This window comes from Eleutherodactylus coqui, chromosome 7 (genome assembly GCF_035609145.1).
Source record: "Eleutherodactylus coqui strain aEleCoq1 chromosome 7, aEleCoq1.hap1, whole genome shotgun sequence".
NCBI lineage: Eukaryota > Metazoa > Chordata > Amphibia > Anura > Eleutherodactylidae > Eleutherodactylus > Eleutherodactylus coqui.
In genome coordinates, this window is record NC_089843.1 from 100,621,351 (window position 1) to 100,647,156 (window position 25,806).

At 41.6% G+C, this 25,806-nt stretch overlaps 1 protein-coding gene across 2 annotated transcripts in view; it reads left to right on the forward strand.

The window, feature by feature from the left end:
• The window catches only part of LOC136572673 (uncharacterized), a 74,157-nt gene that overhangs the window by 35,910 nt on the left and 12,441 nt on the right, over positions 1-25,806 (forward strand). For both annotated transcript variants that reach the window (XM_066573484.1, XM_066573485.1), the window contains exons 15-23: positions 3,642-3,848; positions 6,657-7,540; positions 12,547-12,686; positions 13,409-13,540; positions 15,542-15,873; positions 16,347-16,480; positions 20,263-20,391; positions 21,272-21,519; positions 24,105-24,276. In XM_066573484.1, the coding sequence (XP_066429581.1) occupies positions 3,642-3,848; positions 6,657-7,540; positions 12,547-12,686; positions 13,409-13,540; positions 15,542-15,873; positions 16,347-16,480; positions 20,263-20,391; positions 21,272-21,519; positions 24,105-24,276 (2,378 nt within the window). The remainder of the gene's footprint in view (positions 1-3,641; positions 3,849-6,656; positions 7,541-12,546; positions 12,687-13,408; positions 13,541-15,541; positions 15,874-16,346; positions 16,481-20,262; positions 20,392-21,271; positions 21,520-24,104; positions 24,277-25,806) is intronic.

Genomic DNA, 25,806 nt, shown 5'->3' on the forward strand with positions numbered 1-25,806 from the left:
AAAATATTTTGCTCAAGCATACAAAAAAAGGAAATCCTTTATAACATCCCTAACCATTAAAATGTATATACTTTATTAAAGAGCTTGTCTGAGTTATTTAATATGTAGGTAAACAGGTTCCCCATGGTATAATTATAAACCAGCTAATAATCGCTTCTCCCTGCATGCCCTCTGTCGACAGCTTCGGGTCTAATCTCTGATGTATTGTTTACAGGCTGCAGCAGCATGTATATGGAACGTCACAGGCTACTGCAGCGAATGACGGAGCTCAGCTTGTGATATTATATATTCCCTAAATCTAAGATATATATCAAGGATTGCAAGTGTTTAATATATAAATAGACATATATAAACTGACATCAATTACTGAGAGATCCAGTATAGAGGCATAGTCTAATCCTGTAGTCAGCAAGCCAGACTTCCTATTCATAACTGAGCAGATATGCCCTACAGACTCCAGGAGATTGTAGCAGCTACAAGAACTCCTTGCCTTCCAGCTTGTCTTCTAGCGCCCAGATTTATTAACTGATCTAATCAATAAGGTCTGGTATCCTACTTTTAATTCTGTTTTAATTTTGTAACTGTTCTGTATGTACTCCATTAAGCTGCGTTCACACAGGGCGGATTTGTAGCAGAATTTCCATGCGGAGCTTTTGCATATACTGTAACAGCAAAGTGTATGAGATTTTTAAAATCTTGTCCACAAGCTGTGGAAATAATTTGCACAAAACCCATGCAAAAAATGACATGCAGTATGAAATTAGATTCTGTTGCATGTCAATTGTTAAAATCGCTGTTTATTGCTGTCTTCTCAATGAGTGGGTGAATTCCGTACAGGAATACGCAATAAAACTCGTTTCAAAATGTCCACTGTGGACACCCACTGCAGATCAGCCTCCCTGTGGAGCCAGCCTTATCCTTTTTGGATTTTCTTTTTGTACCTGTTATAAGCATTTCAACCTTTAGAAATTTGTAAAAAAAAACTTTTAGAAACTTGTAAAAGTGTAAAACTTTTAGAAAAAGTTTCATACTTTATTACATTCAGTCCTTGCCACTCTTTTAACCTATAGACCCCAATAAGAGTGTCAATTTTACTGCTGGAAGTGGAGTGAGTCACTGCACCCTTGTATGTAAACAAGGTTTAGGCAGCTGACCTGCAACGGTCATGGGTGGCGGCATGTATTTTTCAGGCACACAGGACTATGTAGGAGTATGATCTACATACCATCTTACAACACGTACAGGATTGAGAGAGCTTAATTAAGTCAACCCTGTGCAGTCGTACCCATGTCACGTGCTGTGGAGGCCCAGTTGGTGGCAAATATTTGAAACCTAATAAAGTATATATATATTTTAATGGTTATGTATGTTATAAAGGGCTCCCTTTTTAGCTGCTTGAGCAACATATTACCCTTCTTGTTGTCAATACATTGGTATCACCATCCTCAGTAGGGTCCTTTTAGTTTTTTTTTACATTGATAGTACTTTGTAGGGCACACTTAAAGCTGTGAATGTTGGCAATTAATCTGATTGTCCATGGCAACCTGATTGGCAACTGACCTTTTGGTGTTGGTAGGTACAGCAACATGTAAGCATTAAAATAATAACCTAGCTGCTGATTGGATCCCTCCAGTTCACACCAGTGCCACACTTGTTCAAGTTGAAAATTACTTCTACAACTTCAAATACAACAGGATTGAGACACTGATCTTCTCTTACTACTTAGTTGGGGGTACTGATGATATTATATCATGGTGAAACATGCCAAAAGAGTCCCCAAGATTTAAGAGCTTCCCGATGTGGGACTCCAAGTAAGGTTTTGTGAGGATGGAGTTGACCTTAAAGAGGCTCTGTCATGTCCTCCTGTCTCCGGGATTGACTGCAAGGTTTTGCAGCCATGATCCCTCTGACTCCAATGATGTCTGTCTCTTCTCTCTACTCTCTGCTGTTAGCTCGTAAGGTCTCTTTCTAGCTTTGGTGTGAATGTGTCAAGTAGGTGGTCTCTACTGCTAACTCTCAATCACGTCTAACATCACCCATTGACAGTGAGCAGTGGGTACCATTTATTTGACACATTCACAGCTCTGGGAACTGAACCTTTATGGGGGAATCAGAGGGAGTAAGGGAAAAGAGAGATATCATTGTAGTCAGCAGGGCCATGGCTGCAAATCTGAAAACAGAAATAAATATATGAGTATGAGTAATACCTCCCTCACACAGGCGCTTTTTACCGTCATGTTTTGAGCACTGCGTTAACCGCAGTATAACGGAATTAGTGGGCCTCACAGGCATGCGTTTAATCACGGCGCTGGACGGTGCTTTTCAGCGCCACGATTTTCGAGCGCTGTATGCTGTATATTTGTCTATTTAGCGCACCTCATCACCCATCTCAATGATGGGGTGCACTAAAACACGCTGTCAAACGCAGGGATTGCTGCCGAAAGCGAAAGTAAAATTGCGGCAAATCACGGAGCTTTGCCGTGTTCATGTGTGAGAGCGGCCTAGGAGATGGACTCACCTGGCTGCAAATCTGTTCAGGCTGCCCTGCTGACATGAAAACCATCACAGATCCTCTTTAATCTACACAACGACATTCTGTGTTTGTTCAAAGATACAACATACATTAGTTAATGTAACACAAACCGTGTTGGGATTATTTACCCTGAAAAAAAGACGGTTAAGAGGTGACCAAATAACTATGTATAAATACATTAGGGGACAATACAAGGAACTCTCCAATGATCTGTTTATACCCGGGACTGCGACGGTAACGAGAGGGCATCCGCTACGTCTAGAGGAAAGCAGGTTTCATCACCAGCAAAGAAGGGTGTTCTTTACTGTAAGAGCAGTGAGACTTTGGGGCGCCTGAGGACGTGGTGATGGCAAGGTAGAGGGGTTTAAGAGGGGACTAGAGGTCTTTCTAGAACGCTACGTTAATATAGGATATAGACATTAGGTGACTAGTAGAGTTGTTGATCTGGGTCTTGGAGTTAGGTAGAACTCAAACGTTGATTCAGGGATTATCCTGACTGCCATTATGGAGTCGGGAAGGAATTTTTTATCCCAATGGGCTAATTGGCTTCTGCCTCATTGTTTTTTTTTGCCTTCCTCTGGATCAACAAGGATGGGGGGGGGGGGGGGCAGAATCAGGCTGAACTAGATGGACATTGTCTTCATTCAACCTAACATACTATATTACTATGTTACAACTATAGCACAGGAATAACTCAGACCTCTTGTCTCATTAGGCTCTATACATGCTTGGAAGTGTTCTAGGAATACACACCAAATGTGTACATGGACCTCTAAGGACATTTGTCAAAAAAGGGTCTCCTTTAGGAAAATTTTTTTTTTGCATAACCTTTTTTTAACTCTTTAAAAAAAATTGAAACTAAGTTGTATTGAAAAGCATAGTCAACCACATCTTGCAAAATGAGTCTATGGGCATAAATGATTCTCTAATGGCTGTACTTAAACAGAAGGGTGAAAACTAATGCAATGCCTAAAAGAGTAGAGAATACACACATATATATTTATCTGGACCTGGTAGAACTAGATGTGCAGTTAATAAAAAGTTCATAGAGTTTGGTTTTACCATTGAGTGTTGATATGTTTGCAATGTTACTTTTTTATATTCTAAGAATCTTAAGGGATTGATAAATGAGTTCTCAACTGTTCTGGAATTGGCTACCGAAAGTAGACCACTCATGTTAACCTTGGATGGTATGGAGGAGTTATCAGAAAGTGAAGCACATCTGTCCTGGATACCCACACAACTGCCCCCACATGTATATTTCATCGTGTCTGTTTCATCTGTGCCAGACCAAGACTCCTTCAGGCACTTACAGGTAATCCCAACTGCTGCTTCTGTTTTTTTAATTGCAGATTTAACCACTTCCTAACCAGAAACCTTACTGCCCTTTTTTTTTTTACCATGCATGGCCTCCTTACCAGTCTATGAGCAGTCAGGAACCAGTTAAATAGTATGAAACTTAGGTAAATTTGTTATGTATTAGGCTGTGTTCATATCTGTATCAGAGACTCCGTTCAGAGCCCTCTTTGTAGATTCTGTCATATTTGTCAGAAAAATATTGCAGTTTGCAGTGTTATTTTTTTGGGAAGAATGATGAATACCATAAGGGAACCAAACAAACTTCACTATAAGTTAAAGGGGTGGTCTCGCGAAACCAAGTGGGGTTATACACTTCCGTATGGCCATATTAATGCACTTTGTAATATACATTGTGCATTAAATATGAGCCATACAGAAGTTATTCCACTTACCTGCTCCGTTGCTAGCGTCCTCGTCTCCATGGTTCCGTCTAAATTCGCTGGCAGCTTGCTTTTTTAGACGCGCTTGCGCAGTCCGGTCTTCTCCATTCAGCACGAGCCGCTTCAGTGTGCTCCGCGCTACAGCTCTTCTGCGCATGCGCAGACGAGCTGTCACTGCTCGGGAGCGCGCTGAAGCGGCCATTCTGCACCATCCTCTGTTAGAGGAAGGTGCAGAAACTGGAGCTGCCCAGCGGAGAAGACCAGCCCAGCCCAGCCCAGCAGCCCCGAGAAGCCTCCCAGGTAAGTGATGGGTCGGGGGGGGCTGCCGCTGCGCCGGGCTGCGCTGCCGCTGCGCCGGGGGGGCTGCCGCTGCGCCGGGGGAGCTAGCGCTAGGCCGGGGGGGCTGTCGCTGCGATGGGGGGGGCTGTCGCTAGGCCGGGGGGGCTGTCGCTGCGATGGGGGGGGCTGTCGCTAGGCCGGGGGGGCTGTCGCTGCGATGGGGGGGGCTGTCGCTAGGCCGGGGGGGCTGTCGCTGCGCCGGGGGAGCTAGCGCTAGGCCGGGGGGGCTGTCGCTAGGCCGGGGGGGCTGTCGCTAGGCCGGGGGAGCTAGCGCTAGGCCGGGGGGGCTGTCGCTAGGCCGGGGGGGCTGTCGCTAGGCCGGGGGAGCTAGCGCTAGGCCGGGGGGGCTGTCGCTGCGCCGGGGGAGCTAGCGCTAGGCCGGGGGGGCTGTCGCTGCGATGGGGGGGGCTGTCGCTGCGCCGGGGGAGCTAGCGCTGGGGAGCCGGGGGCTAGCGCCGGTTACCTGCTGTCTGGTCGGCGGCTGCGGGGCGTCTGGTCGGCGGCTGCGATGCGTCCGGTTGCCATGGAGACACAGCTGGCGGCGTCTCGGGAGCGCGCACGTCGGGCTGCAGCGAGCGACTGGGAAAGAGCCGGCGGCCATCTTGAGGAAACTTTTATAACTTGCTGAAACGCTGGAACGGTAAGTAGAAACCAGCTAGAAATGTCATTTACAGGGGGGCTTAGTAATGTGTGTTTAATGGGGGGGACTGGGCAAAAAAAAAAATTAACTGCTTCCTCGAGACATCTCCTTTAATGGAGTCCATCAGATGCCATCAATGTCCGTAATGTGATGGAGATTCAGCACTCCAGCATATTCTTTTGCTGCTCCTATGACAGATGTGAACCCAGCCTTAGGCAAGATATATGCGCGGTACACAGCCAGTACACAATGACTTTGCATTATGGCTGCATGCTACCCATTGCCATCTACTATTGTGGAGTGTATGGGTGCATAATACGCGCCAAGATAGAACATGCTACAAATTTACCTGTGTGCATAATTTACCTAATTCATGTAAGCGGCAGCATGGCCGCCTATGGGATTTTGGTACAGCATGTTATGCACACAAAATCTGCATGTGTAATACTCTATTACTATTTGCTCATGTGAGACAGTCCTCCAATACATATATAAATGTCCTTATCTAGCAACGTAGATTAATATGAATCATAATGCTAATTATTCCATGACATTCCTTGTGCTATAAAATGTAAAAAGGTTGTTTAGTTATAAACTATTGATTGCCTATCTTTACGCAAAGCCATTAATAGTAGATTGGCAGGGACTTGTCGCCTGGGAGCCTATGCCGATCAGCTGTTTGCCAGGTTGGTGCACTCATGCACTGTACGGATTTCTGCAGGAAGCAGATCTCTCCATTCCCACTGCAGTGGCCAGGCTGGGTATTACAGGCATTGATGTCAGCTCAGTACACAAGTGCACCAGCCCAGAGAACAGCTGATTGGCAGGGCTCTAATCTACTATTGATGGCTTAATCTAACCATAGGCTATCCAAAGTTTACAACTGGACAGCCTCTTTAAGTCTGGTCGGTCAGAGTCAAATAACTGCAGCAAGATGAAATGTTAAGCGACAACTATCTTCAATTAACATGCTTTCTTGGCCAAGCATGACATTTTTTACTGTGGGAATCAAATGAACATCTGTGTTGTGCATATTGCAAAAACCCTCTCCATCCGTTTCCCCACAAAACATTTTAGAACATTCAGGCTCTTTCTATAGATGTGGACATCAGTTTTGACAGGATTTGCCCCCCAAAAGGTGCCATGTCTATGAGAAGCTTGATACATGTTAATGGTATGATTCTAGACCATTAAGGGGCTAATGAAAATTGCTATTGATTCTTGGTAGTCATAAAATCAAAGGCTTAATGTTTCCATATAATATGTCCCCTCTCTAATATAATATACCTTCCAAAACACTTTGTATTACATAGGCTACTCAACAGGTAATTACAATACAACATTACGATTAGTGGTTTTCCCATTACACTACTTTCTTAGATGTTTTCATTTTATTTTCTTGCAGAAACTTACATTGGAGCAGAATATTATTCAGATACCACCATTAAGTTCAGTAGAAATAAATGATATGATTGATTTATGGCTGAATAGGGATTGTCGTAAACTCACAGGACACCAAAATAAAGTTCTCCGTGAGGCCTGTACAGCATGTCCTCTTCCACTCTATGCAGTGTGCTCTTATATGGAGTCACATCAATGGAGATCCTACAGCCCTGACCAAGAAATCCTTCTACATCCTGATATCTCTAAGATGTGTGTCTGGCTCCTCTCAAGACTAGAGAAAATACATGGTGAACAAGTAGTAAAAAAAGCCACCACATATATTTCACTGTCCAGAAATGGCATCACACAAGAAGAGCTCCTAGATTTATTGACACTTGACCAAGCGGTAATGGATGAAATAAGACAATACCAGGGAGTGGCTGTACCAGTATTTCCACAAGTACTCTGGATCAAGCTATGCAACGACTTTGGGATTTACTTGGTGGAACAAAGGACAGATGATAGCTATGTTATTAACTGGGCTCACAGTCACTTTAGGACTGCTTGTATGAATAGATATGTGAAGTCAAAGGATTATCAACTTTCTATCCACTCTGCGTTTGCTGATTATTACCTAGAAAGTCGAAGTCGTAATAGACTTCATAAAAGTGATACTGCCACACCAATCATGCCATTGTCATGGGCGGTAAAGCATGAAAACCGAACTGCCCATGTGTTTAACCTGCGTAAAATCCTTGGGATATCATATCATCTGCTGTTGTCTAATCAAATACAACGTCTGGTGACAGAATGCATATTCAGCTATGAGTACTTGCTACATAAAGCCTGGGCCATCACGGTGGTGGAAATCCAAGAAGACATTAAAGCAGCCACAAGTCCTGAGCGGTAAGGCATTTGGTATGGAGATGAATGTATTTGAATAGGAGGTGTACTTTTGTTTTATGAATGATTAGAGATGAGCGAATCTTTGACAATTCATCATGGCAACGTTTACCAACAGACGAACTTTCTATTACAAGGCGATTATGTTACCCACCCATTGACCATTATTGGGATACAGAGTTCTTAAAACTAGTGTAAGCTGCTAAGAATTGTGGTTATGGCTGGGAGAAGGAAACGGTAACTTGTTTATAACACTGTTCTATGTGTAGGACAGCTATTAATTTATCTACGATTGGGATTATGACATCATCTTCATTGATACATAATCATCTGTGCGATTATGACATAACTGTCATTGTAACATAGTATGGTAGGCTGAAAAAAAAACAAATGTCCATCCAGTTCAGTCTGTTTCTGCCCCACCCCGTGTTGATCCAGAGGAGGGCAAAACAAAACCAATGTGGTAGAAGCCAATTATCCCATTTTGAGGGGAAAAATTCCTTCCCGACTCCTTAATAGCAGTTAGAATAATCCCTGGATTAACACTCTTCTGCAAAAAGTTCCTTCCTGACTCCAAGTCCGGCCGTCGGAAGATCCCCGAATCAACAACCCTGTTAACTATTTATTGTCTATAACCTGTAATGTCATAGTACTCTAAAAAGACATCTAGTCCCTCTTAAACTCCTCTATCGATTTTGTGATCACCACTTCCTCAAGATCGTTCCACAGTCTTGCTGCTCTTACAGTAAAGAACCCCCTTCTGTGTTGGTGATGAAACTTTCTTTCCTCTATATATAGCGGATGCCCTCTTGTTATTGTCACAGTCCTGGGTATAAACAGATCATGGGAGAGATCCTTGTATTGGCCCTAATGTATTTATACATAGTTATTTGGTCGCCCTTAGCCGTCTTTTTTCTAGGGTGAATAATCCCAATTTTGATAGCCTCTCTGGGTGTTCTAGTCCTTCATTTCCGTTTATTAATGTAGTTGCCCTTTCTTGAACCCTCTCAAGCACTGCAACATCTTTCCTGAGCCACCGGTGTCTAGAACTGTACGCAGTATTCAATGTGAGGCCTGACTAGTGCCATATATAGTGGAAAAATAATGTTCTCATCCCTCGCCCCTATCACAATTGTAACATCAGCATCACAGTGACATTATGATTATGACATCATGCTGATTATGACATCATCATTGTTATGACAGCATCATGATTATGACATCATTGTTATTGTGATATCACCGTGATTACAAAATTATCTTCATTGTAACATCAAAGTTGATTATGACGTCATTGTGATATCACCATTATGACATCATTGTTATTGTGGCAACAACTTCATTGTGACATCATCATGGTTATAATATCATTGGCATTGTGAAAAGCAATATATATTTAGTTTATTTATGGACTCACTAAGGATATAGTTCAGCCACCTATTTTTTAATTTTAAAGTGTTTTTGTCTGTTTTGAGTACATATATGTCAATAAAGTATATAATTTTATATTATTCTCTTTTGGAAGGTTATAACCATTAGGCTATTTTTTTGCCTTTGGGAATATTTTTGGTAATTATCATTATTATGATGTCATTGTGACATCATAGTGATTATGAAATCATGATTGTGACGTTATTATGGTTATGACTAGAGATGAGCGAACGTACTCGTAATAATTACTTACGCACCCGAGTACCGCCATTTTCGAGTACTTCTGTACTCGCGCGTAAAGATTCGGGGGGCGCCGGGGGGCGGGGAGAGGCGCGGCGGTGCGGGGGGTAGCAGCGGGGAACAGGGGGGAGCCCTCTCTCTCTCCCTCTCCCCCCCACTCCCCGCCGCAACCCCCCGCGCCGCCACGGCGCCCCCCGAATTTTTTCGCCCGAGTACGGAAGTACTCGAAAATCGCGGTACTCGGGCGAAAAAGGGGCGGGGCCGAGCACGTTCGCTCATCTCTAGTTATGACATTGTGACATCACCATTATTATGACTTCATTTTCATTGTGACTTCATCGTTATTGTGACATAATTGTCATTGTGTTGTTATCATCATTATTATGACATTGTCATTGCAATCTTAGCACAATTGTGACATATTTGTCATTGTTAATAGAAACTAGCTTAAAGGAGCAGGAAAAGGCTAACTTACAGGCAATAGTGCTCTTACATGGAACAATATCTTGCAAAAAATAGCTGGAATGATCCAATTTGAACAATAATTGTTTAGTTTGAACATGGCCAATGATTGAATGCTTATCGTTCATTGTTCATTTTATGCAGGCATAAAAATCGTCACTGCCTTATTTGCCAATCGTTCGGTTTAAACACCAGTCATTCAGTCGTTTTCATACACTGATATAGTAAACAGAACTACTGAACACTCCTGTTAAGAAAAAAATTAATAAACAATTTATCTTTGTGTTTAAACTGACCGCCTGAGCAAACTGTGTAATCGCTCGCTTGTTTGAATGAATTATCGCTACGTGTAAAAGTACCCTAATGTTATAAGTTAACATAACTTTTATTCGAAGTCTGTGTAAAAGATAGTTATCAACAAAACGAGGACCCTGGGGACCCACATCACCAATTTATTCAGAAAAAAATTCATAGAGGGCAATATTGAACCATTTCAGTACCTCAATATTCTGATGTACTCTCACTTAAAACGTAAAGCTTTTTTATATATGTAATATAAAAATCACACCGGACCTTTACTGAATGTGCAGCTCTAATAAATTACAACCACTTGTTCCCAATTCCCACAACTAGGGTGTATATAATCACATTTCTCAAATAATAATATATTTCTGCTTAATGTATATTACATATTAAATACTCTGGTGGGATCCCTCATTGACTCCTATGGGGTACATACTATTTAGATGAAAGATCCATTGCATGTAACACTCTAGGAGTTTCCTGTTCGAAAGACCCCCTCTCAGACCCAGTTTAAACCTTTGCAATCCAATTTTGGATTCAGGGTTTCCTAGGGGGTTTTCTCTTTCTACCATTATACAATGGCGCCATGTGCTGGCTAGAGCCAGTACTGCGGTATGGGACATGCTGGAGAGGCCCCGTCAACAGAGCGGCCAGTAATATACAGTAAGAATACCCTGCAAGACGTCTTCCGACATCGGAGCTGTACAGCTTTCAATCAGAATGTCTTCAGACGTCAGACAGTGGATTGGAAAGGGTTAACTTGCGCTAAGCCAAAGTTTGTGGCTCCAAATTTACATAAACTTTGCCATCATAAGGGTTGTGTAAAACACTAGTTTTTTAGAACGAATGGACAATAGAGTACATCTATCACAAGGCAAGGAACCAAAATCATTTTAAATCGTCGGTTTAATAGGACCTTGTGTAAAATGGCTTGGCAGCAATAGACTCTTTAAATTAGGAGCTCTTCTGAGCCCACACCATCCTCAGTGGGAGCCGGTTGTGATTGACAGCCAGCCTCCCACTATAACGGCGGGGATTGTTGAGAACACTGATCCCCACTGTCAACTCCTTACAAGCCACAATCAATGTTGGTCGCGGCATGTAAAATGTTTTCAGAGGGAGGGCATTCCCTCTGTGAAGTCATTGGTCCTCCGCTATTAAATTGCAGAGGGCCAGAGGCTTGCCATGACAACAGGGCACCAGACAATGGTATCCGGGTTTGCCATGGCCTGTGATTGCTATGAGAATTAATAATCCATAGCAGTACAGAAGTACTGCAATGTATTGTCAGTGTGATCATAGCATTGCAGGTTCAAGTCCTCTATAGGGACATAAATATGTAGAAAAATAAATAAATAAAAATAGTTAAAAAAAAAAAAAACATGTAAAAAAATGTTTTCAAAATTATTTTTTGCTCACTTTCTCCCTTCTTTGTTTAAAAAAAACAACAAAAAACACACGTTTGGTATTGTCGCATCCGTACAATAAATTGAAAACACTTTTTACCCTGCATGGCAAGTAAAAAAAAAACGGAAAAAAAAACTGAGCCAAAATGCTTTTTCTGTTCATTTTACCTCCATAAAAACTCAATAAACGTGATCAAAAAAGGTTTCCCTGACCCAAAATGGTAATAATAAAAACTACAGCTCGTCACACAAAAAGCAAGCCCTCACAGAAGTTCGTTGATGGAAGAATTGAAAAGTTTTAGCACTTTGATTGCAGCAATGCAAAGAATAATAATTTTCCATAGAAATGGGCTTTTATTATGCAAAAGTGGAAAAACCTAAAACAAAAAATATATAAAATTGGTATTGTCATAATCATACCAACTAATGGAAAAAAATATGCATGGAATTTATGCTGATTATGATTAACTCTGTAAAAAAAAAACAATGGCAGAATTAAGGTGTGTTTTCTTTCTGCCCTCCAAAAAAAATTAACAATAGTTATACAATACATTAAATGTACCCAAAAAATTGTACCAATAAAAACTACAAATTTCCACACAAAAAACAAGCCCTCATGCAGTCATGTCTACGGAAAAAGTTATGGATTTTGAAAATCCCCCCCCCCCCAAATTGTCAAGTCCTTTGGTCCAAAATAGGCCATGTCGCTAAGGGGTTAAATAAACTGCAAACACATATATTTTAGCCCATTTTCACATCTCTGCTCACCTCCGTTATAGGAACCGAACAACAAATCTGACAGAAGTGCCGGATACTGTACTTTACTGTCACAGATGGGGTCTGACGGACCCCTTTGGCTATAATGGGGTCCGTTGGAATTCCTGTGTTGCCTATCATTTACCTGTACAAAATAGCATGGCATGCTGCACTATTTCATCTGGGTCTTTGTGCCAGATCTGTGCTAGGGGCTGTGAATGGAGCCTCCAACACAGATATGAACAGCCCCTTACTGGTAACCTACTACTTGTGTACATACTTTCTGTGATAACTGATACAAGGCAGTGCTACATTGGGTCTTATGGGTCCAAAACGTAGTATGTAATCTATACATAACTTGTGTGCTATCACACCACTGATCGCTCCCTGATTAGGCTTTCTGATTGACAGGCCAATGCTTGATTTGAATCTACTATATGAAACTCTTCAGTTGTCCATGAAGGTGCTACAGAGAGACCCCTGTCAGCTGGCCTCACAACTTACAGGACGCCTGCACCAGATAGACGCCTTGGATAAGCCTGTGGCCCCCGGTAGGACTAAACATAGTAATATCATCCAATAAAACAATACTCTTGTATGGAAATTGTTCAGTATTAAAATATATAAATGTTGGCTAAAGTAAGGCTGATTTCACTCCTGCGACGGGGGTTCTGCTTTCTTGCTCCATTCAGGTCTGTTCATTTTCCATTCAGCTGCCCGGCTTTTAGCTGGAAGAGAAAGTGTTGCATGCGGCGCATCTTTTAGCCATATCTGCGACAGAATCTCCAACTGGAAGTTCCAACGCAGACGTGAAAACACCCTTATTATATCAATTAGGATAGTTTCACATCTGCATCACGAATTCTGGTTTCCTGCTTCGTTCGGGGAGCATCAGAGGGGAATACCTTGACTAAATGGCTCTGTCCTATGGCAGAAGCGAACAGCGCCCAACGGACTCTAATGACTATTATAGGTTCCGTTCGGTCTCCACTCAGCTCCCGGGTCTTTGCCGGAAAAAAAGTGCTGCATGAAGTGCTTTTTGTTCCGTTATTTTATGTCTGATCTGCGACGGAACCTCCAACCGAAGGTGTGAAATCACCCTAAACAAACCGGAATCTCGTGAAATTGATTTTGAATGTTCGGTTTCCTGAAGTATATTTAACAAGGGTATAATAAGTCTAAAGTGACCTAATGTTTGCAAAATGGTCCGACCAAAAATGGTCTCAATGCACAAATTAAATTTCATTTAATGAGCGACTCTTGTAACTTCTAGGTGATCCGAGGAAATATCCATTACTGCCATCTTTGATGTCTCAGTGTCAGCAGTCCTCTATTATTGCTACTTTTATACCTTCATTCACATGCCTTCTGCCACCTGGAGGGATTCTCTATGACACCTTAGCAGGTACACCGGCTGTCTATTCTACATGATTTGTACGCCTTTCGCAGAAACTTTATTTGAAACCTATATCTGTACGGAATTTTGTGTACGATTTTTTTTATTATTACTCATTCAGAGCCTTGACCGTCAAATAACTTGTACAAGCCACACACAATGTCCACCAATTTCTTTCATTCAATTTCAGTTTTCAGGCCGGCTTCACACAGACGTATGTGCGCGTGTAATATGCAGAGAATAGAACTCACTGATTTCAATGGGTTCGTTCACATTTCCAAATTTTGTGCACACATTTTGGTCATGCAGAAAAAAATAGAACATGCTCTATCTTTGCGCACCAAAGATCTTCGTATAAGTCAATGGAACTAATTAGCCACTTCAATCGGTGTATTTGTTTGCAGCACGCAAATGAACATGCCCTCAGGGCAGAAAAAGTACAGTAAAGTGCGCCAACATGTGCGCAATAAAGCTGCATTCAGTGTGCAAAAACGCAGCGCTGAGGCCCTTCGTGTGAAGCTGGCCTTATAGTAGGTAAAAATCACCAGCATATACATAGTTAAAACTCTTATCCGGAAACAAATTTTTTGCAAAGCTGCTCACCGGACTGTAAACACACATATAAAAGTCATAGGCCTCCCGCACACAAGCGGAAATTCCGTGGCAGGATTTCCTGCAGAATTTCCGCCTGTGGCCGCTACCATAGGATTGCATTAGAAAACGCAATTCTAGACAGAGGGCCGCGATTTGTCTACGTGAAAACACGCACTAAAAAATAAATCGCGGCATGTTCTATTTCTGTGTGAGTCTCGCAGAGGCCTGCACAGGAATGTCAGTGGTGACGGGCCGGCTCCTCTCTGCGCATGCACCGACTGGCTGGTAGCCGGCGCATAGAAGAGAATGTGAAGACGCCGGGAGCGGGTGAGCAGCAGGCCTCTGCAGGGGGACAGGACCGCATCCCGCTGCGAGAATTCTCGCAGTGGGATTCGACCCGGCCGTCTGCAGGCGGCCATACTCACCTCATCCAAGCCCTTGCCACTCCCGTTCCTATGGTACCTAATTTCCCAGCTGCTTTCTACTTCCTGTTGCAGCAATCAGGTCACTTACACTAGAGACCTGTGACCGTTGCAGCTAATCACCGGATCACTTCAGGTGATGATCAGCTGCAGCAATCACATGTCTCTGCATTGAAATATCACTGCTGCTATGGCAGGAAGTGGAGAGCAGCAGGGAACTGTGCACCTTAGGAATGGGAGCAGCAAGGGATCGGGTGAGGTGAGTATGGCTTCTTTTATGTTTGAGCAGCTTGGTGAATAGTTTTGCCAAATTTTTTCACTCCTGGATAATCCCTTTAAATGGTAATTTTCTAGCCACACTTTACCACCAGAGGGTGTAAAGGAGCTTACTGCATACTGATAATACCAGGGTTCACAATCCTTTCTGCTCCAAGCACCACATTGTCAGACTGAACCAATCCCAAGTGCCACAATAAAAAACTTAAAGGGGTATTACCATCTAAAAATGTCTCTACTTCCTCGGACATCTTGTCGGCATTTTCTACTTCCTCCCCATCCATAGCCTCCAACATCCTGTGAGCAGTGCATGATGGGAGGACAGGAGTGGAAGCACTGTGCTGTATTGCTCATGTGCAGCTCAGAGTGGCGGAGGGTCCTGTCCGTCTGCTTCCCCAACTTTCTCTGGCACTCTGAGTGAGAGGGAGGTTGGTGCTGGTAAGTTGTAGGACCTGTGAGCTGTGGGTGGAGACAAGTTCTATGCATGGCTGGGAGTTATAGGTAAAAGCTGTGTTTACTGCGGAGGTGATGCATGTAAACACAGTGGCAGATCTGTAGCTACACCAGATGAAGAAGGGTGGCAGAATAAAGGTACAGGTTGCCGCTACTTAGCTGTACCTCTAATTTCAGCATTTTCAGAATTTCCATTTTGTGCCCAGAAAGCCCAATTAAACACAATTAAGGAGTATTGCCCATTGTTAACATTGTTGTTGTATAGGTCACACCGACAGCATTACTGCAGTTGCAGAAGTGCAGACTGACCTGCGAGCACTGACCGCTTCCAGGGATGGCACCGTGAAGGTTTGGGACCTCGCAGCAGGAAAGCCTGTATTCACTCTTCATGACGTTGGAAAAAACATTGACTCTATTACTGCATGTATGCAGAACAGAGTCATTGCTGTCACCCAGGACCACAGTTTCCAGATCTGGGACCTCTCATGCAGCAAAATGGTTTATGCCGCCAATAATTGTTTGGATGCCCCAATCCTGACATCTGCTATGGATGGGCAGCTTCTCTTAGCTTTTTTTGATGGGAGCCATTTAGTTAAGGTCAGTTCTCGAATTACTTTTTTTCTGCTAGATGTGATATGGAATTAATAAGGCCAGTCTCACACAGGCGTTTGTAAAAATGCAGCGTTTTTCAGCCGTTCATTGATTTGGAGGAATGCTGCTATCCAATAGGTGGCGCTGCAGAGGTATTGTTCCATCTTCTCTGAACTCAATGGAGGCTCCGTACAGCGTTTTTAGTGGGCATTTCAAAACGCCTGCTAAAACTCTTTAAGAAACTCCTGTGTGAGAGTGGCCTAAAAGTTAGAAATACAGTATATATGTATGCAGTAGATCCACCATGCGAAGTAACATTTACAGGATGTATTTAGAAAGCTAAGTATGTATGCATACAGATGGGAGGATTACTTTAAAACTGTTTTACTAACTGCTTAGATGGTGCATATAATATACAGGTTTATTTTGTACTTTATCGCTTATATTTAGTGTTTTATTCACGATTCCTTGTATTTCAGGTATTTGACTTGGCTGACTCCTGTAAGCTTATCCGTCACATAGACATTCCTGCAGACGAAGCACCAGTTCATAAAAACCAATCCATTCTGGTTTCTAGGAATTCATTTAAAGAGTACATTGTATTTGCCTACAGGTAAGGTGAATGCAATAAACTATATGGATCGAGTTATCAGGTTAAATGATGAAGGTGAAGCATAATTATAGAATTTAATCTGATTATTACTGAAAACTGGTCAAACTACAGCCATGACATGACTCGGGTATACCGGAGTCGTTACCAGCTGTAGCCCCATGACCTCCAAGTTACCAACCCCACACCCAGTACATTCAAAATAATGACAGGTACTTAATACTTCTTTCGATAATTTGCCACAGCAGCCATTTTATTACAAACAATTTAACTTAATTAAATTAATCCATTCTAACCAAAAAAATTTTAATTAATTTTCACCATCCATCAAAAAGAGGGGGGGGGGGGTCCTTGGAGCCCCAAAATCTGTCATTTCACCATTTATAGGGAAATATCCCGATCGCCTTCAGCCATACTCCAACTGACTCTGAGACACCACTAGCCTTTATCAGGCTACTAGTAATTATTAGGAAATTATAGTACCAGTGTTTCTGATGGCGCAATGCGCCACACAGCTCTGCATGGTGCATCCATTATGATCCCCATACATCACACACACAGCAGCTTGATTACCACACAAGACAAACACAGCTTAGCTCCTCCCACAGCAGTGACATCACCACAGGTCCTTCAGCCCACCGGATCTCTGTGGTGGAGGTAGGTCAGTGTGTTCTATCAGGACTGCCAAGTTGTGTCTGACATAATAGTGGTTTAGTTGTAAGATAATTTGTTATTTTTCAAGAGCCCTGGGTTGTTTTTCTGTCGGTCAGACTCTGTGTTTTATATATGTTGTAGGACCTTCAATGATGTCACCAGGGGGTGGACTGATGACATCACCAGGGGTGGAGCATAAGAATCACAAACACATATATACATACATACTCTCAGACAAGTAGTCATTAGTAGTTTGATAAACTCTACCATCTCTGGAAGGACTTCCCCCTGTCAGAGACGACAAACCCAACACCAACCATCCAATGAAAGGGGGAAGGTGGCTATCCAAACCCTGCCTCCCCCCAACCAATTGTATAACAGACTCCAAAGACCCCCACCCGACAATCACTGCCATGACAATTTAATAAATTCCCAACAACCAAACCACCCTCACCCCATATTCCTCAACATTTAACATTAACCATTTTATCCCCATTTTAATAAAACAATCAAAGGGCGGAAGGTGCGACTTCTTTGTTATCCTGCTTCTGTCTTCTTTCCTCTCAGCTCTCCAATGGTCTTCCCCCCACCCCCACTTTTGTAACTCCCCCCATCTCCCTCCTAACTCTGCTTTCTTCATTACTGTTAACCCTTTCCTTCCCACTTTCCTGTTAACACTCATGTGGGCCTCCACCCATGGCCCTTCAGACCTGTGTTACAGCCCTTACTTTTCTTCTACATGAATGGCAGACCCCTGACTGAGGACAGTAGTAAGTAAAAGGCAGATTGAATATAGGATTAGTTATAAATGTAATATGCAGTAATACAATATAAGTTCTTAGAGATTGTGCATATTTTAGTTTATGAAATCATTTTGGTTCAGTGTAAAGCCATTTTCTTTAACAGTATTTCATTAACTTAGTACAGAAACTCTTTAAACTTTGGAATGCTTGTTTTAAGGGAATGTGAACTCTGGAGACATTTATATGAATATATTCAGTGATACCTGATTCCTATAACAGGTTTATTACATTTTTAACCCAAGAAAAGCAAAGTTTTGTGAGTCTGAAAAGTCCATTTCAGTTTTTCAGTTGCAAAAATGTATGAATATTTTTTTAAGCTAAAACTTTTTATATGTTTTGTTTCAACAAAAAACAGTGTAATCTGTAATCTATTGTGGACACATCTAGTGGAACCATAAGCTTAATTCGGATCCTTTATTAATACATTGTCTATTTTCTGTCCATCCACCAAATATCAGCATAAGATTTCCTATGGTGTACCACTAGCACTTTATTTGAGGCTAGCACTATGTGAGGACTGTGTTTGCATGGATGTTGCACTATATTAAATTAGCATGATTGCTGCTAGTACCCACTGTTCATACTAAGTTGTATCACCTGTCACCCATGCTCATGCCATCTCTGTCTACCACCCTACCCATACTGTTAATGATTTTGTTAGCGGAGGGCGCAGGCTGGGTGGTGGATTGAGATGAGGGAGGCAACGTAGGGCGGCACGCTGCTGTGGAGGGCTTTATGGATGAGGGTGGTGAGTTTGAATTGAATTCTGTATTTGACGGGCAGTCAGTGCACTGACTGGCACAGGGCAGAGGCGTCCAAGTAGCGGCTGGACAGGAAGATGAGCTTGGCTGAAACATTCAGGATGGATTGTAGAGGGGAGAGTTTGGCGCGTTAGAGGCCGATCAGCAACGAGTTGCAATAATTAAGACGAGAGTGGATGAGGGCAACAGTGAGAATTTTTAGCGTGTCTACAGTGAGAAAAGGGTGGATTCTTGCAATGTTCTTGAGGTGCAGCTGACATATCTGGGCTAGAGATTGGATATAGGGGGTAAAGGAGAGATCGGGGTTGACTATAACCCCAAGACAGACGGACGTGCTGTCTGGGGGTTATGGTGGTGTCACACACTGAAATGGAGATGTCAGGATGAGGTTGGTTAGTGGAGGGTGGAAACACCAGTAGGTCAGTTTTTTGAGAGGTTCAGTTTTAGATAGAGAGAGGACATAGTGTTAGAGACAGCGGACAGACAGTCGGTGATGTTCTGGAGGAATGTTGCTGTGATGTCACAGGAAGAGGTGTATAACTGGGTGTCGTCAGCATAGAGATGGCACTGAAAGCCAAAACTCCTGATGGTTTGTCCAATAGGGGCTGTGTAGATGGAGAAGAGTAAGGGGCCGAGGACTGAGCCCTGGGGGACCCCAACAGCAAGGGGAAGAGGGGAGTAGTTAGAGCCTGCAAAGGATGTGCTGTATGAGCGGTCAGATAGGTAGTAGGAGAATCAGGAGTGTCCTTTAGGCCGATGGAGCAAAGCATATTAGGGAGATGTTACTGGTTAACAGTGTCAAACGCTGCGGAGAGGTCAAAGAGGATCAGTAGGGAGTAGTCACCTCTCGACTTGGCCATCAGGAGATCATTTGACACTTTAGTCAGGGCGGTTTCTGTCGAGTGCAGAGGGCAGGGCAGAAGACGGACTGTAGGGGGTCAAGAAGAGAGAGATAGCTTATAAGGCTGGAGTAAACGTGCATTTGATATTTTTATGAATGGACTAAAAATAATTGGTAATTACACAAAAACCTTCATTGGCCCTAGCCTTTATAAAAATAAATAAAGAAAAAAAACAGGGACAGGGTGCATCAATTTTATATTAGGGTCACTGGCAGGAGTGTCCTAATTTTTTATGGACTCTATGAATTTACAGAGGTTGGCAACCCTGTGTGATCTGCATAATTATCAGCAAATTGTTACTAGCATTTTATATGGGGAACACAAAATCTGACAAAAGTAATATAGAATTGCTGTTTTTAAACTTTTTTGTTTTCAAATGCCTGCCTCCATTCAGCGAAAACAGTCGTTCATAGATGAATGACTGCCTGTTTAAATGGGCCAACACTCACTTCTTTTTAAGGTCAGCTAAAAACCAAACAACTCCGACAAGTGAGCGATTCTCTCTCTTGCCCTGTTGGTTCCCAAGTTTACATGGGCCCATAATCGCTCTTTTGAGTGATTACTCGAGCAACTGTCGTCCCATGGAAAATTACCCTATAACATTATAGGGTAATAAAAAGGAATGCACGATGGAGAAGTAATCTTTTTCTTCTTCCTTGTGACAGGAGTGGGAGGGAAGCCATGGTACTAAATGCCCGACGAGGAGCTGTTGTTGCTAAACTTACTGCACAAGATCCAGTAGCTTCAGTTCAAGGTGTGGCTGTGACCAAGGAGTATTTCCTTCTGATTTGCAGGTATATAATGAATAATGATAAATGTTCCCAATCACTCAAATGCAGTTGTTTGTACTAAAAGGAAGACATTGAAGAAAACATGCATGATCAGTTACCAGTTTCTTGCCTAAGTACATTTACGGAACACAACAATACTTGATTTATTAATCTTTGTCATAAAATGTTTTCTTTCCAGATTGTTCCTTTATGCAATAAATACAGGAACACAACTGTCCTAATGCAATACATGTCCATATAAATTAAAATGAAGATGCAAATGTAACTAAGAAAAACATTTCAGCGGTTGTCGGTCAAGTGATTGTCTTTCTCCATTTAACATTGCCATCTGAGCAGTTGTCTCCTTCCCATCCCCCCTCCCAAAAAATTGCAATTTGAGCAGTTGTTGATCAGGCGATTGTCTCTCCTACCCCGAGAAAAATAGCTATTTCACTAGTTGTCAGTGCTTGAGGTGGTTTAAAGAAGGGCAACTAAATTAATAAACAGAATGAGAGGACTGGAATAGCCAGAGAGGCTATCAAAATTAGCATTATTCACCCTGGAAAAGGACAATTAAGGGGCGACCAAATAACTATGTATAAATACATTAGGGGAAAATACAAGGATCTCTCCCATGATCTGTTTATACCCAGAACTGCGACAGTAACGAGGGCATCCTCTACGTCTAGAGGAAAGCAGGTTTCATCACCAACACAGAAGGGGGTTCTTTACTGTAAGAGCAGTCAGACTGTGGAACCGAAGGTTGTAATTAACAGCATATACAGATAGCAAGTCTTCTAAGCAACATGAAAAATGCAGCACTGGGTTCTTATAATATAGAGAATGAGTAATGTCCATATGCATGTTGTATGCGCCCAAAAAGTCTATTACCACTGTTTTACAGGTATCCATCACCAAAACTCCACGACGTGGTACACATTGAGCTGTTCAATGTGCACACATACGCCTATATTCGCACAGTGAGGGGCTGCAGCAATGACTTCATTACTACGTTTGCTGTGAATCGTCAGGGATCACACGTGGTTGCATTTTCCCGGCTTCCAAACACTGATAACACGGAGATAGTAGTTTGGAATCTAGAAACAGAGGACCATAAACACATGGTAAAGTTTTCATCGGTGCCTCTTGAAGGTAAGTTGTGCTTTGTTAAGAACATACAAAAAAACATGGTTATTCTTAAGGATGTGTCATTAGCTCTTTGTTTGAAAACTACTATAGATATGGTTTTGTGCTCTCTATATTCATAAATACATTTAAGAAAACTTTTCAAAGGTTTGGTTGGTTCGCCGAATTACCTCAAAGGATGTAGCTCCGTGGTCAGCACTGTTGCCTTACACTGCTGAGGTCCTAGGTGCAAATCTGATCAAGAAGAACATCTTGTCTTTAGTCAGATTTGAACCTAGGACTCAATCACTGCAGGGCAGCAGTGCTTACCAGTGAGCCACCATACTTCTTGCTTCTCTGAAGGAGGAGAAGAACAAGAAGTGGAAACACAAAGAGAAGATACAAACTCCATGAAGATGTTGTCCTTGGTTAGATTGGATCCTAGGAATCCAGTACAGTAAGGCAACAGATCTAACCACTAAACCACCATGTTCCTTCTTGCTTCTCCAAAGGAGGAGAAAAACAAGAAGCAGAAACTTAAAGAGAACATACAAATTTCATGCAGATGTTGTCCTTGGTCAGACTTGAACCTAGGACCCCAGGTTCATTTTGCTCATCTCACACAGTGAGTAATATTGTATGGAGTCACAGAACGATTATCACTCAAAAATCATTCAAACGAACGAAAGTGAACGATTATCAGTGTAAACACAGACAACGATCGAACTAGGAACGAAAAATTGTTCGCTTTTCATTTATCATTCATTTTGTACTGGCCTATCATTCATTTTATACTGCTCCTTTGCTTATCGTTCGGTTTAAATACTGATCATTCAGTCGTTCTCATTCACTTATACAGCGAATGTGGAAGACTGAACAATTCTGAATGATTTCTCATTTCAACGAGCCAATGATGTATCTACCTGTATAAACAGGCTGCATGAGAGCGAACACGGACATCTTTCACTTGTTAAAACGAAAAATATTTTGGTGTAAACGGGCATAGAAGTCTGACTGTATGTCCAGAGATCTAATCTTAAATGAGAGATGAATATGATGTACATGTAAAGATACAATGGTCGTGGCAGTGTTTAAAAGTATGTATACAAGGGATGGACCAATCCTGGAACTGCATTAGCAACCCAGACATCTAGGAGCCCAATGAAACTGCTTCCTCTTTAAAAATTGACCCTTAAGAGCATCAGGTACTGTGGATATAAAAAGTCTACACACCCCTGTAAAGTGCCAGGTTTTTGTCACATTAAAAGTTCCGGCAAAGATGAATCATTTCAGATTTATTTCCATGTTCAGTCTGACCCGTTATCTGTACAATTTCATTAAAAAACAAACTTAAATAATAATTTAGGGTTGAAAAATAACAAAACTAAAATAATATGGTTGCATAAATATGAGCACCCTGTTATATGTGAGGGTGTGGTTGTGTTTAGAAGCAGCCAATCACACCTAAACTCATGTTAAATAGCAGTCAGTACACAGCTGCCATTATTTACAGGGATTCTGATTTTCCCCATATAAAGTTCAGCTCTTCTAGGAGGATTTTCCTGAGATTTTATTAGTTGCATTTTTTCAGCAAAAGCCGTAAAGGGCTTACAGCACATCAAAGGGGTCTGATTGTTGAAAGGTATCAGTCCGGAGAAGGGGGTCAAAACATTTCCAAGTCATTACATATACCAGGGAACACAGTGAAGACAGGCATCTGCCAAAAGTATGTAGGAGAATGTGTTATGGTCTGATGAGACCATGGTGGAACTTTCTGGTCATAATTCCAAAAGGTATGTTTGGTACAAAGCCAACATTATATAACACCAAAGATCACCAGACCCGCAGTGAAGATGATGGAGGCAGTATTAGGCTTTAGGGCTGTTTTTTGCTGCTGGAAATAGGGCTTTAGTCAAAGAGGAGGGAATTATGAGCAGTTACAATTATCAGTCAATTATGGCAGAAAACCCTCAGGTCTCTGCTAAAAAGCTGGAGATGAAAAGGAATTTCACCTTTCAGCACAAACGACCCAAAGCATACCTCCAAATCAATGAAAGAATGGCTTCATCAGAAGATCAAAGTTTTGGAATGGCCCACCACAGCCCGGACCTGAATCCCATTGAAGATCTATGGGTTGGCCTGAAGAGGGCACTACACACAAAATGCCTTCGCAATCTGACAGATTTGGAGCGCTTTTGCAATAAAGAGTGGGCATAGATTGCCAAGTCAAGATGTGCCATGCCTAGAGACAGCTACCCAAAAAGACTGAATATTGTTATAAAGTCAAAAGGGTGCATCAATAAAAAGATAAGGGTGAGCATATTTATGCAACCACATAATTTAAGTTTTTATAAATTCTTCCTCCCTAAAGGATTTCAGTTTGCTTATCTATGGAATTGTACAGATAATGGGTCCCATTAAAGATGGAAATGAATCTGAAATGATTCATCTTTTTTTTTTTTAATTGTCAAAACCTGGCATTTTAACTGGGGCATGTAGACTTTCTATATCCACTGTAGGTTATAATCACTGATGTACAGCCTTGTAGGTTGTCTAAAGCTCTTTACTTGCAGTACACTGATAGTTTGAAATATCTTTGTGCCAATGTATAGGAGTGTGCTTTGATCTTCGGTACTGCCTAGCTTTCTGTGAAGGAGAAAATGTCTTACGATCTTGGAACTTAGCTAGCCGTATAAATGACCAGTCTCTGACTGTCAATAACATCAACAATGCTAAGATTGTCCTCGGGATTCAAGAGATTCTTACAATGAAGAACTTTCCTAGGTAAAGTACAACCTCAAGATGATTTCTATATATCCACATTGATGCGGCCCATCCTCTTCTTTTAGTCTAAGTTTACAGCAGTGTCTTTTTAATTTAAAAAGTGTGTATCTCCTGGAAATACACAATGGAGATTCTTAATAAATGTCATAAAAGAGCGATCATGAAAACTGAGCATTTATACAGAAAGTATACTGGAAAATTGCATAATTTTCATTATGACATACAGCACCTAGGGCCCCCTGGTTTTCATCCTTTGACTCCTCCAGGTGGGATCTGGTCTTAGCTGCAGGGACTCAGTAACTGTCTCTTGCTCTCTCCAAACATTCAATTTATAGATCTATCTATCTATCTATCTATCTATCTATCTGATATCTATCTATATCACATCTGAAAACTGGTAGAGAGATATAGAAGACCCTGTCTGCAAGGGCTCACAATCCACAAGGGAAAGGAAATAGATAGATAGATATGGGATAGATAGATATGGGATAGATAGATATGGGATAGATAATAGATAGATAGATAGATAGATAGATAGATAGATAGATAGATATGAGATAGATAGATATGGGATAGACAGATAGATAGATATGAGATAGATAGATAGATAGATAGATATGAGATAGATAGATAGATATGGGATAGACAGATAGATATGAGATAGATAGATATGAGATAGATAGATAGATAGATAGATAGATAGATAGATAGATAGATAGATAGATAGATAGATATGAGATAGATAGATATGGGATAGATAGATATGGGATAGATAGATATGGTATAGATAGATATGGGATAGATAGATAGATAGATAGATAGATAGATAGATAGATAGATATGAGATAGATAGATAGATAGATATGAGATAGATAGATAGATAGATAGATAGATAGATAGGATATAGATAGATATGAGATAGATAGATAGGATATAGATAGATAGATAAATATGAGATAGATAGACAGATAGGATATAGATAGATAAATAGATATGAGATAGATATCATATCTATCTATCTCATATCTATCTATCTCATATCTATCTATCTATATCCTATCTATCTATCTCATATCTATCTATATCCTATCTATCTATCTATCTATCTATCTATCTATCTATCTATCTATCTATCTATCTATCTATCTATCTCATATCTATCTATCTATCTCATATCTATCTATTTACTTTCCCTTGTAAATTGTGAGCCATTGACGACAGGGTCTTCCATATCTCTATACCAGTTTTCAATGTACTTAATCCCTGTTTTGATATGTACAGCATCCTGGAATTATCAGTGCTTTAATATAGAAGCAATAGTAATATATAACATCTTACTATTAGGGTGATTTTACCCTTATAGTAAGATGGGAGTTCTGAGCCGGGAGTTCTGATTTCCTGCTCCATTCGGGGAGCAGGAAAGGGGAATCCTCACAGCCTAACGCCTACATTTCTGGATGGAACCAAACAGCGCAGAACAGACCCCATTGATTATAATGGGGTCCGCCCGCTTTCCGCCCAGCTGCCTGG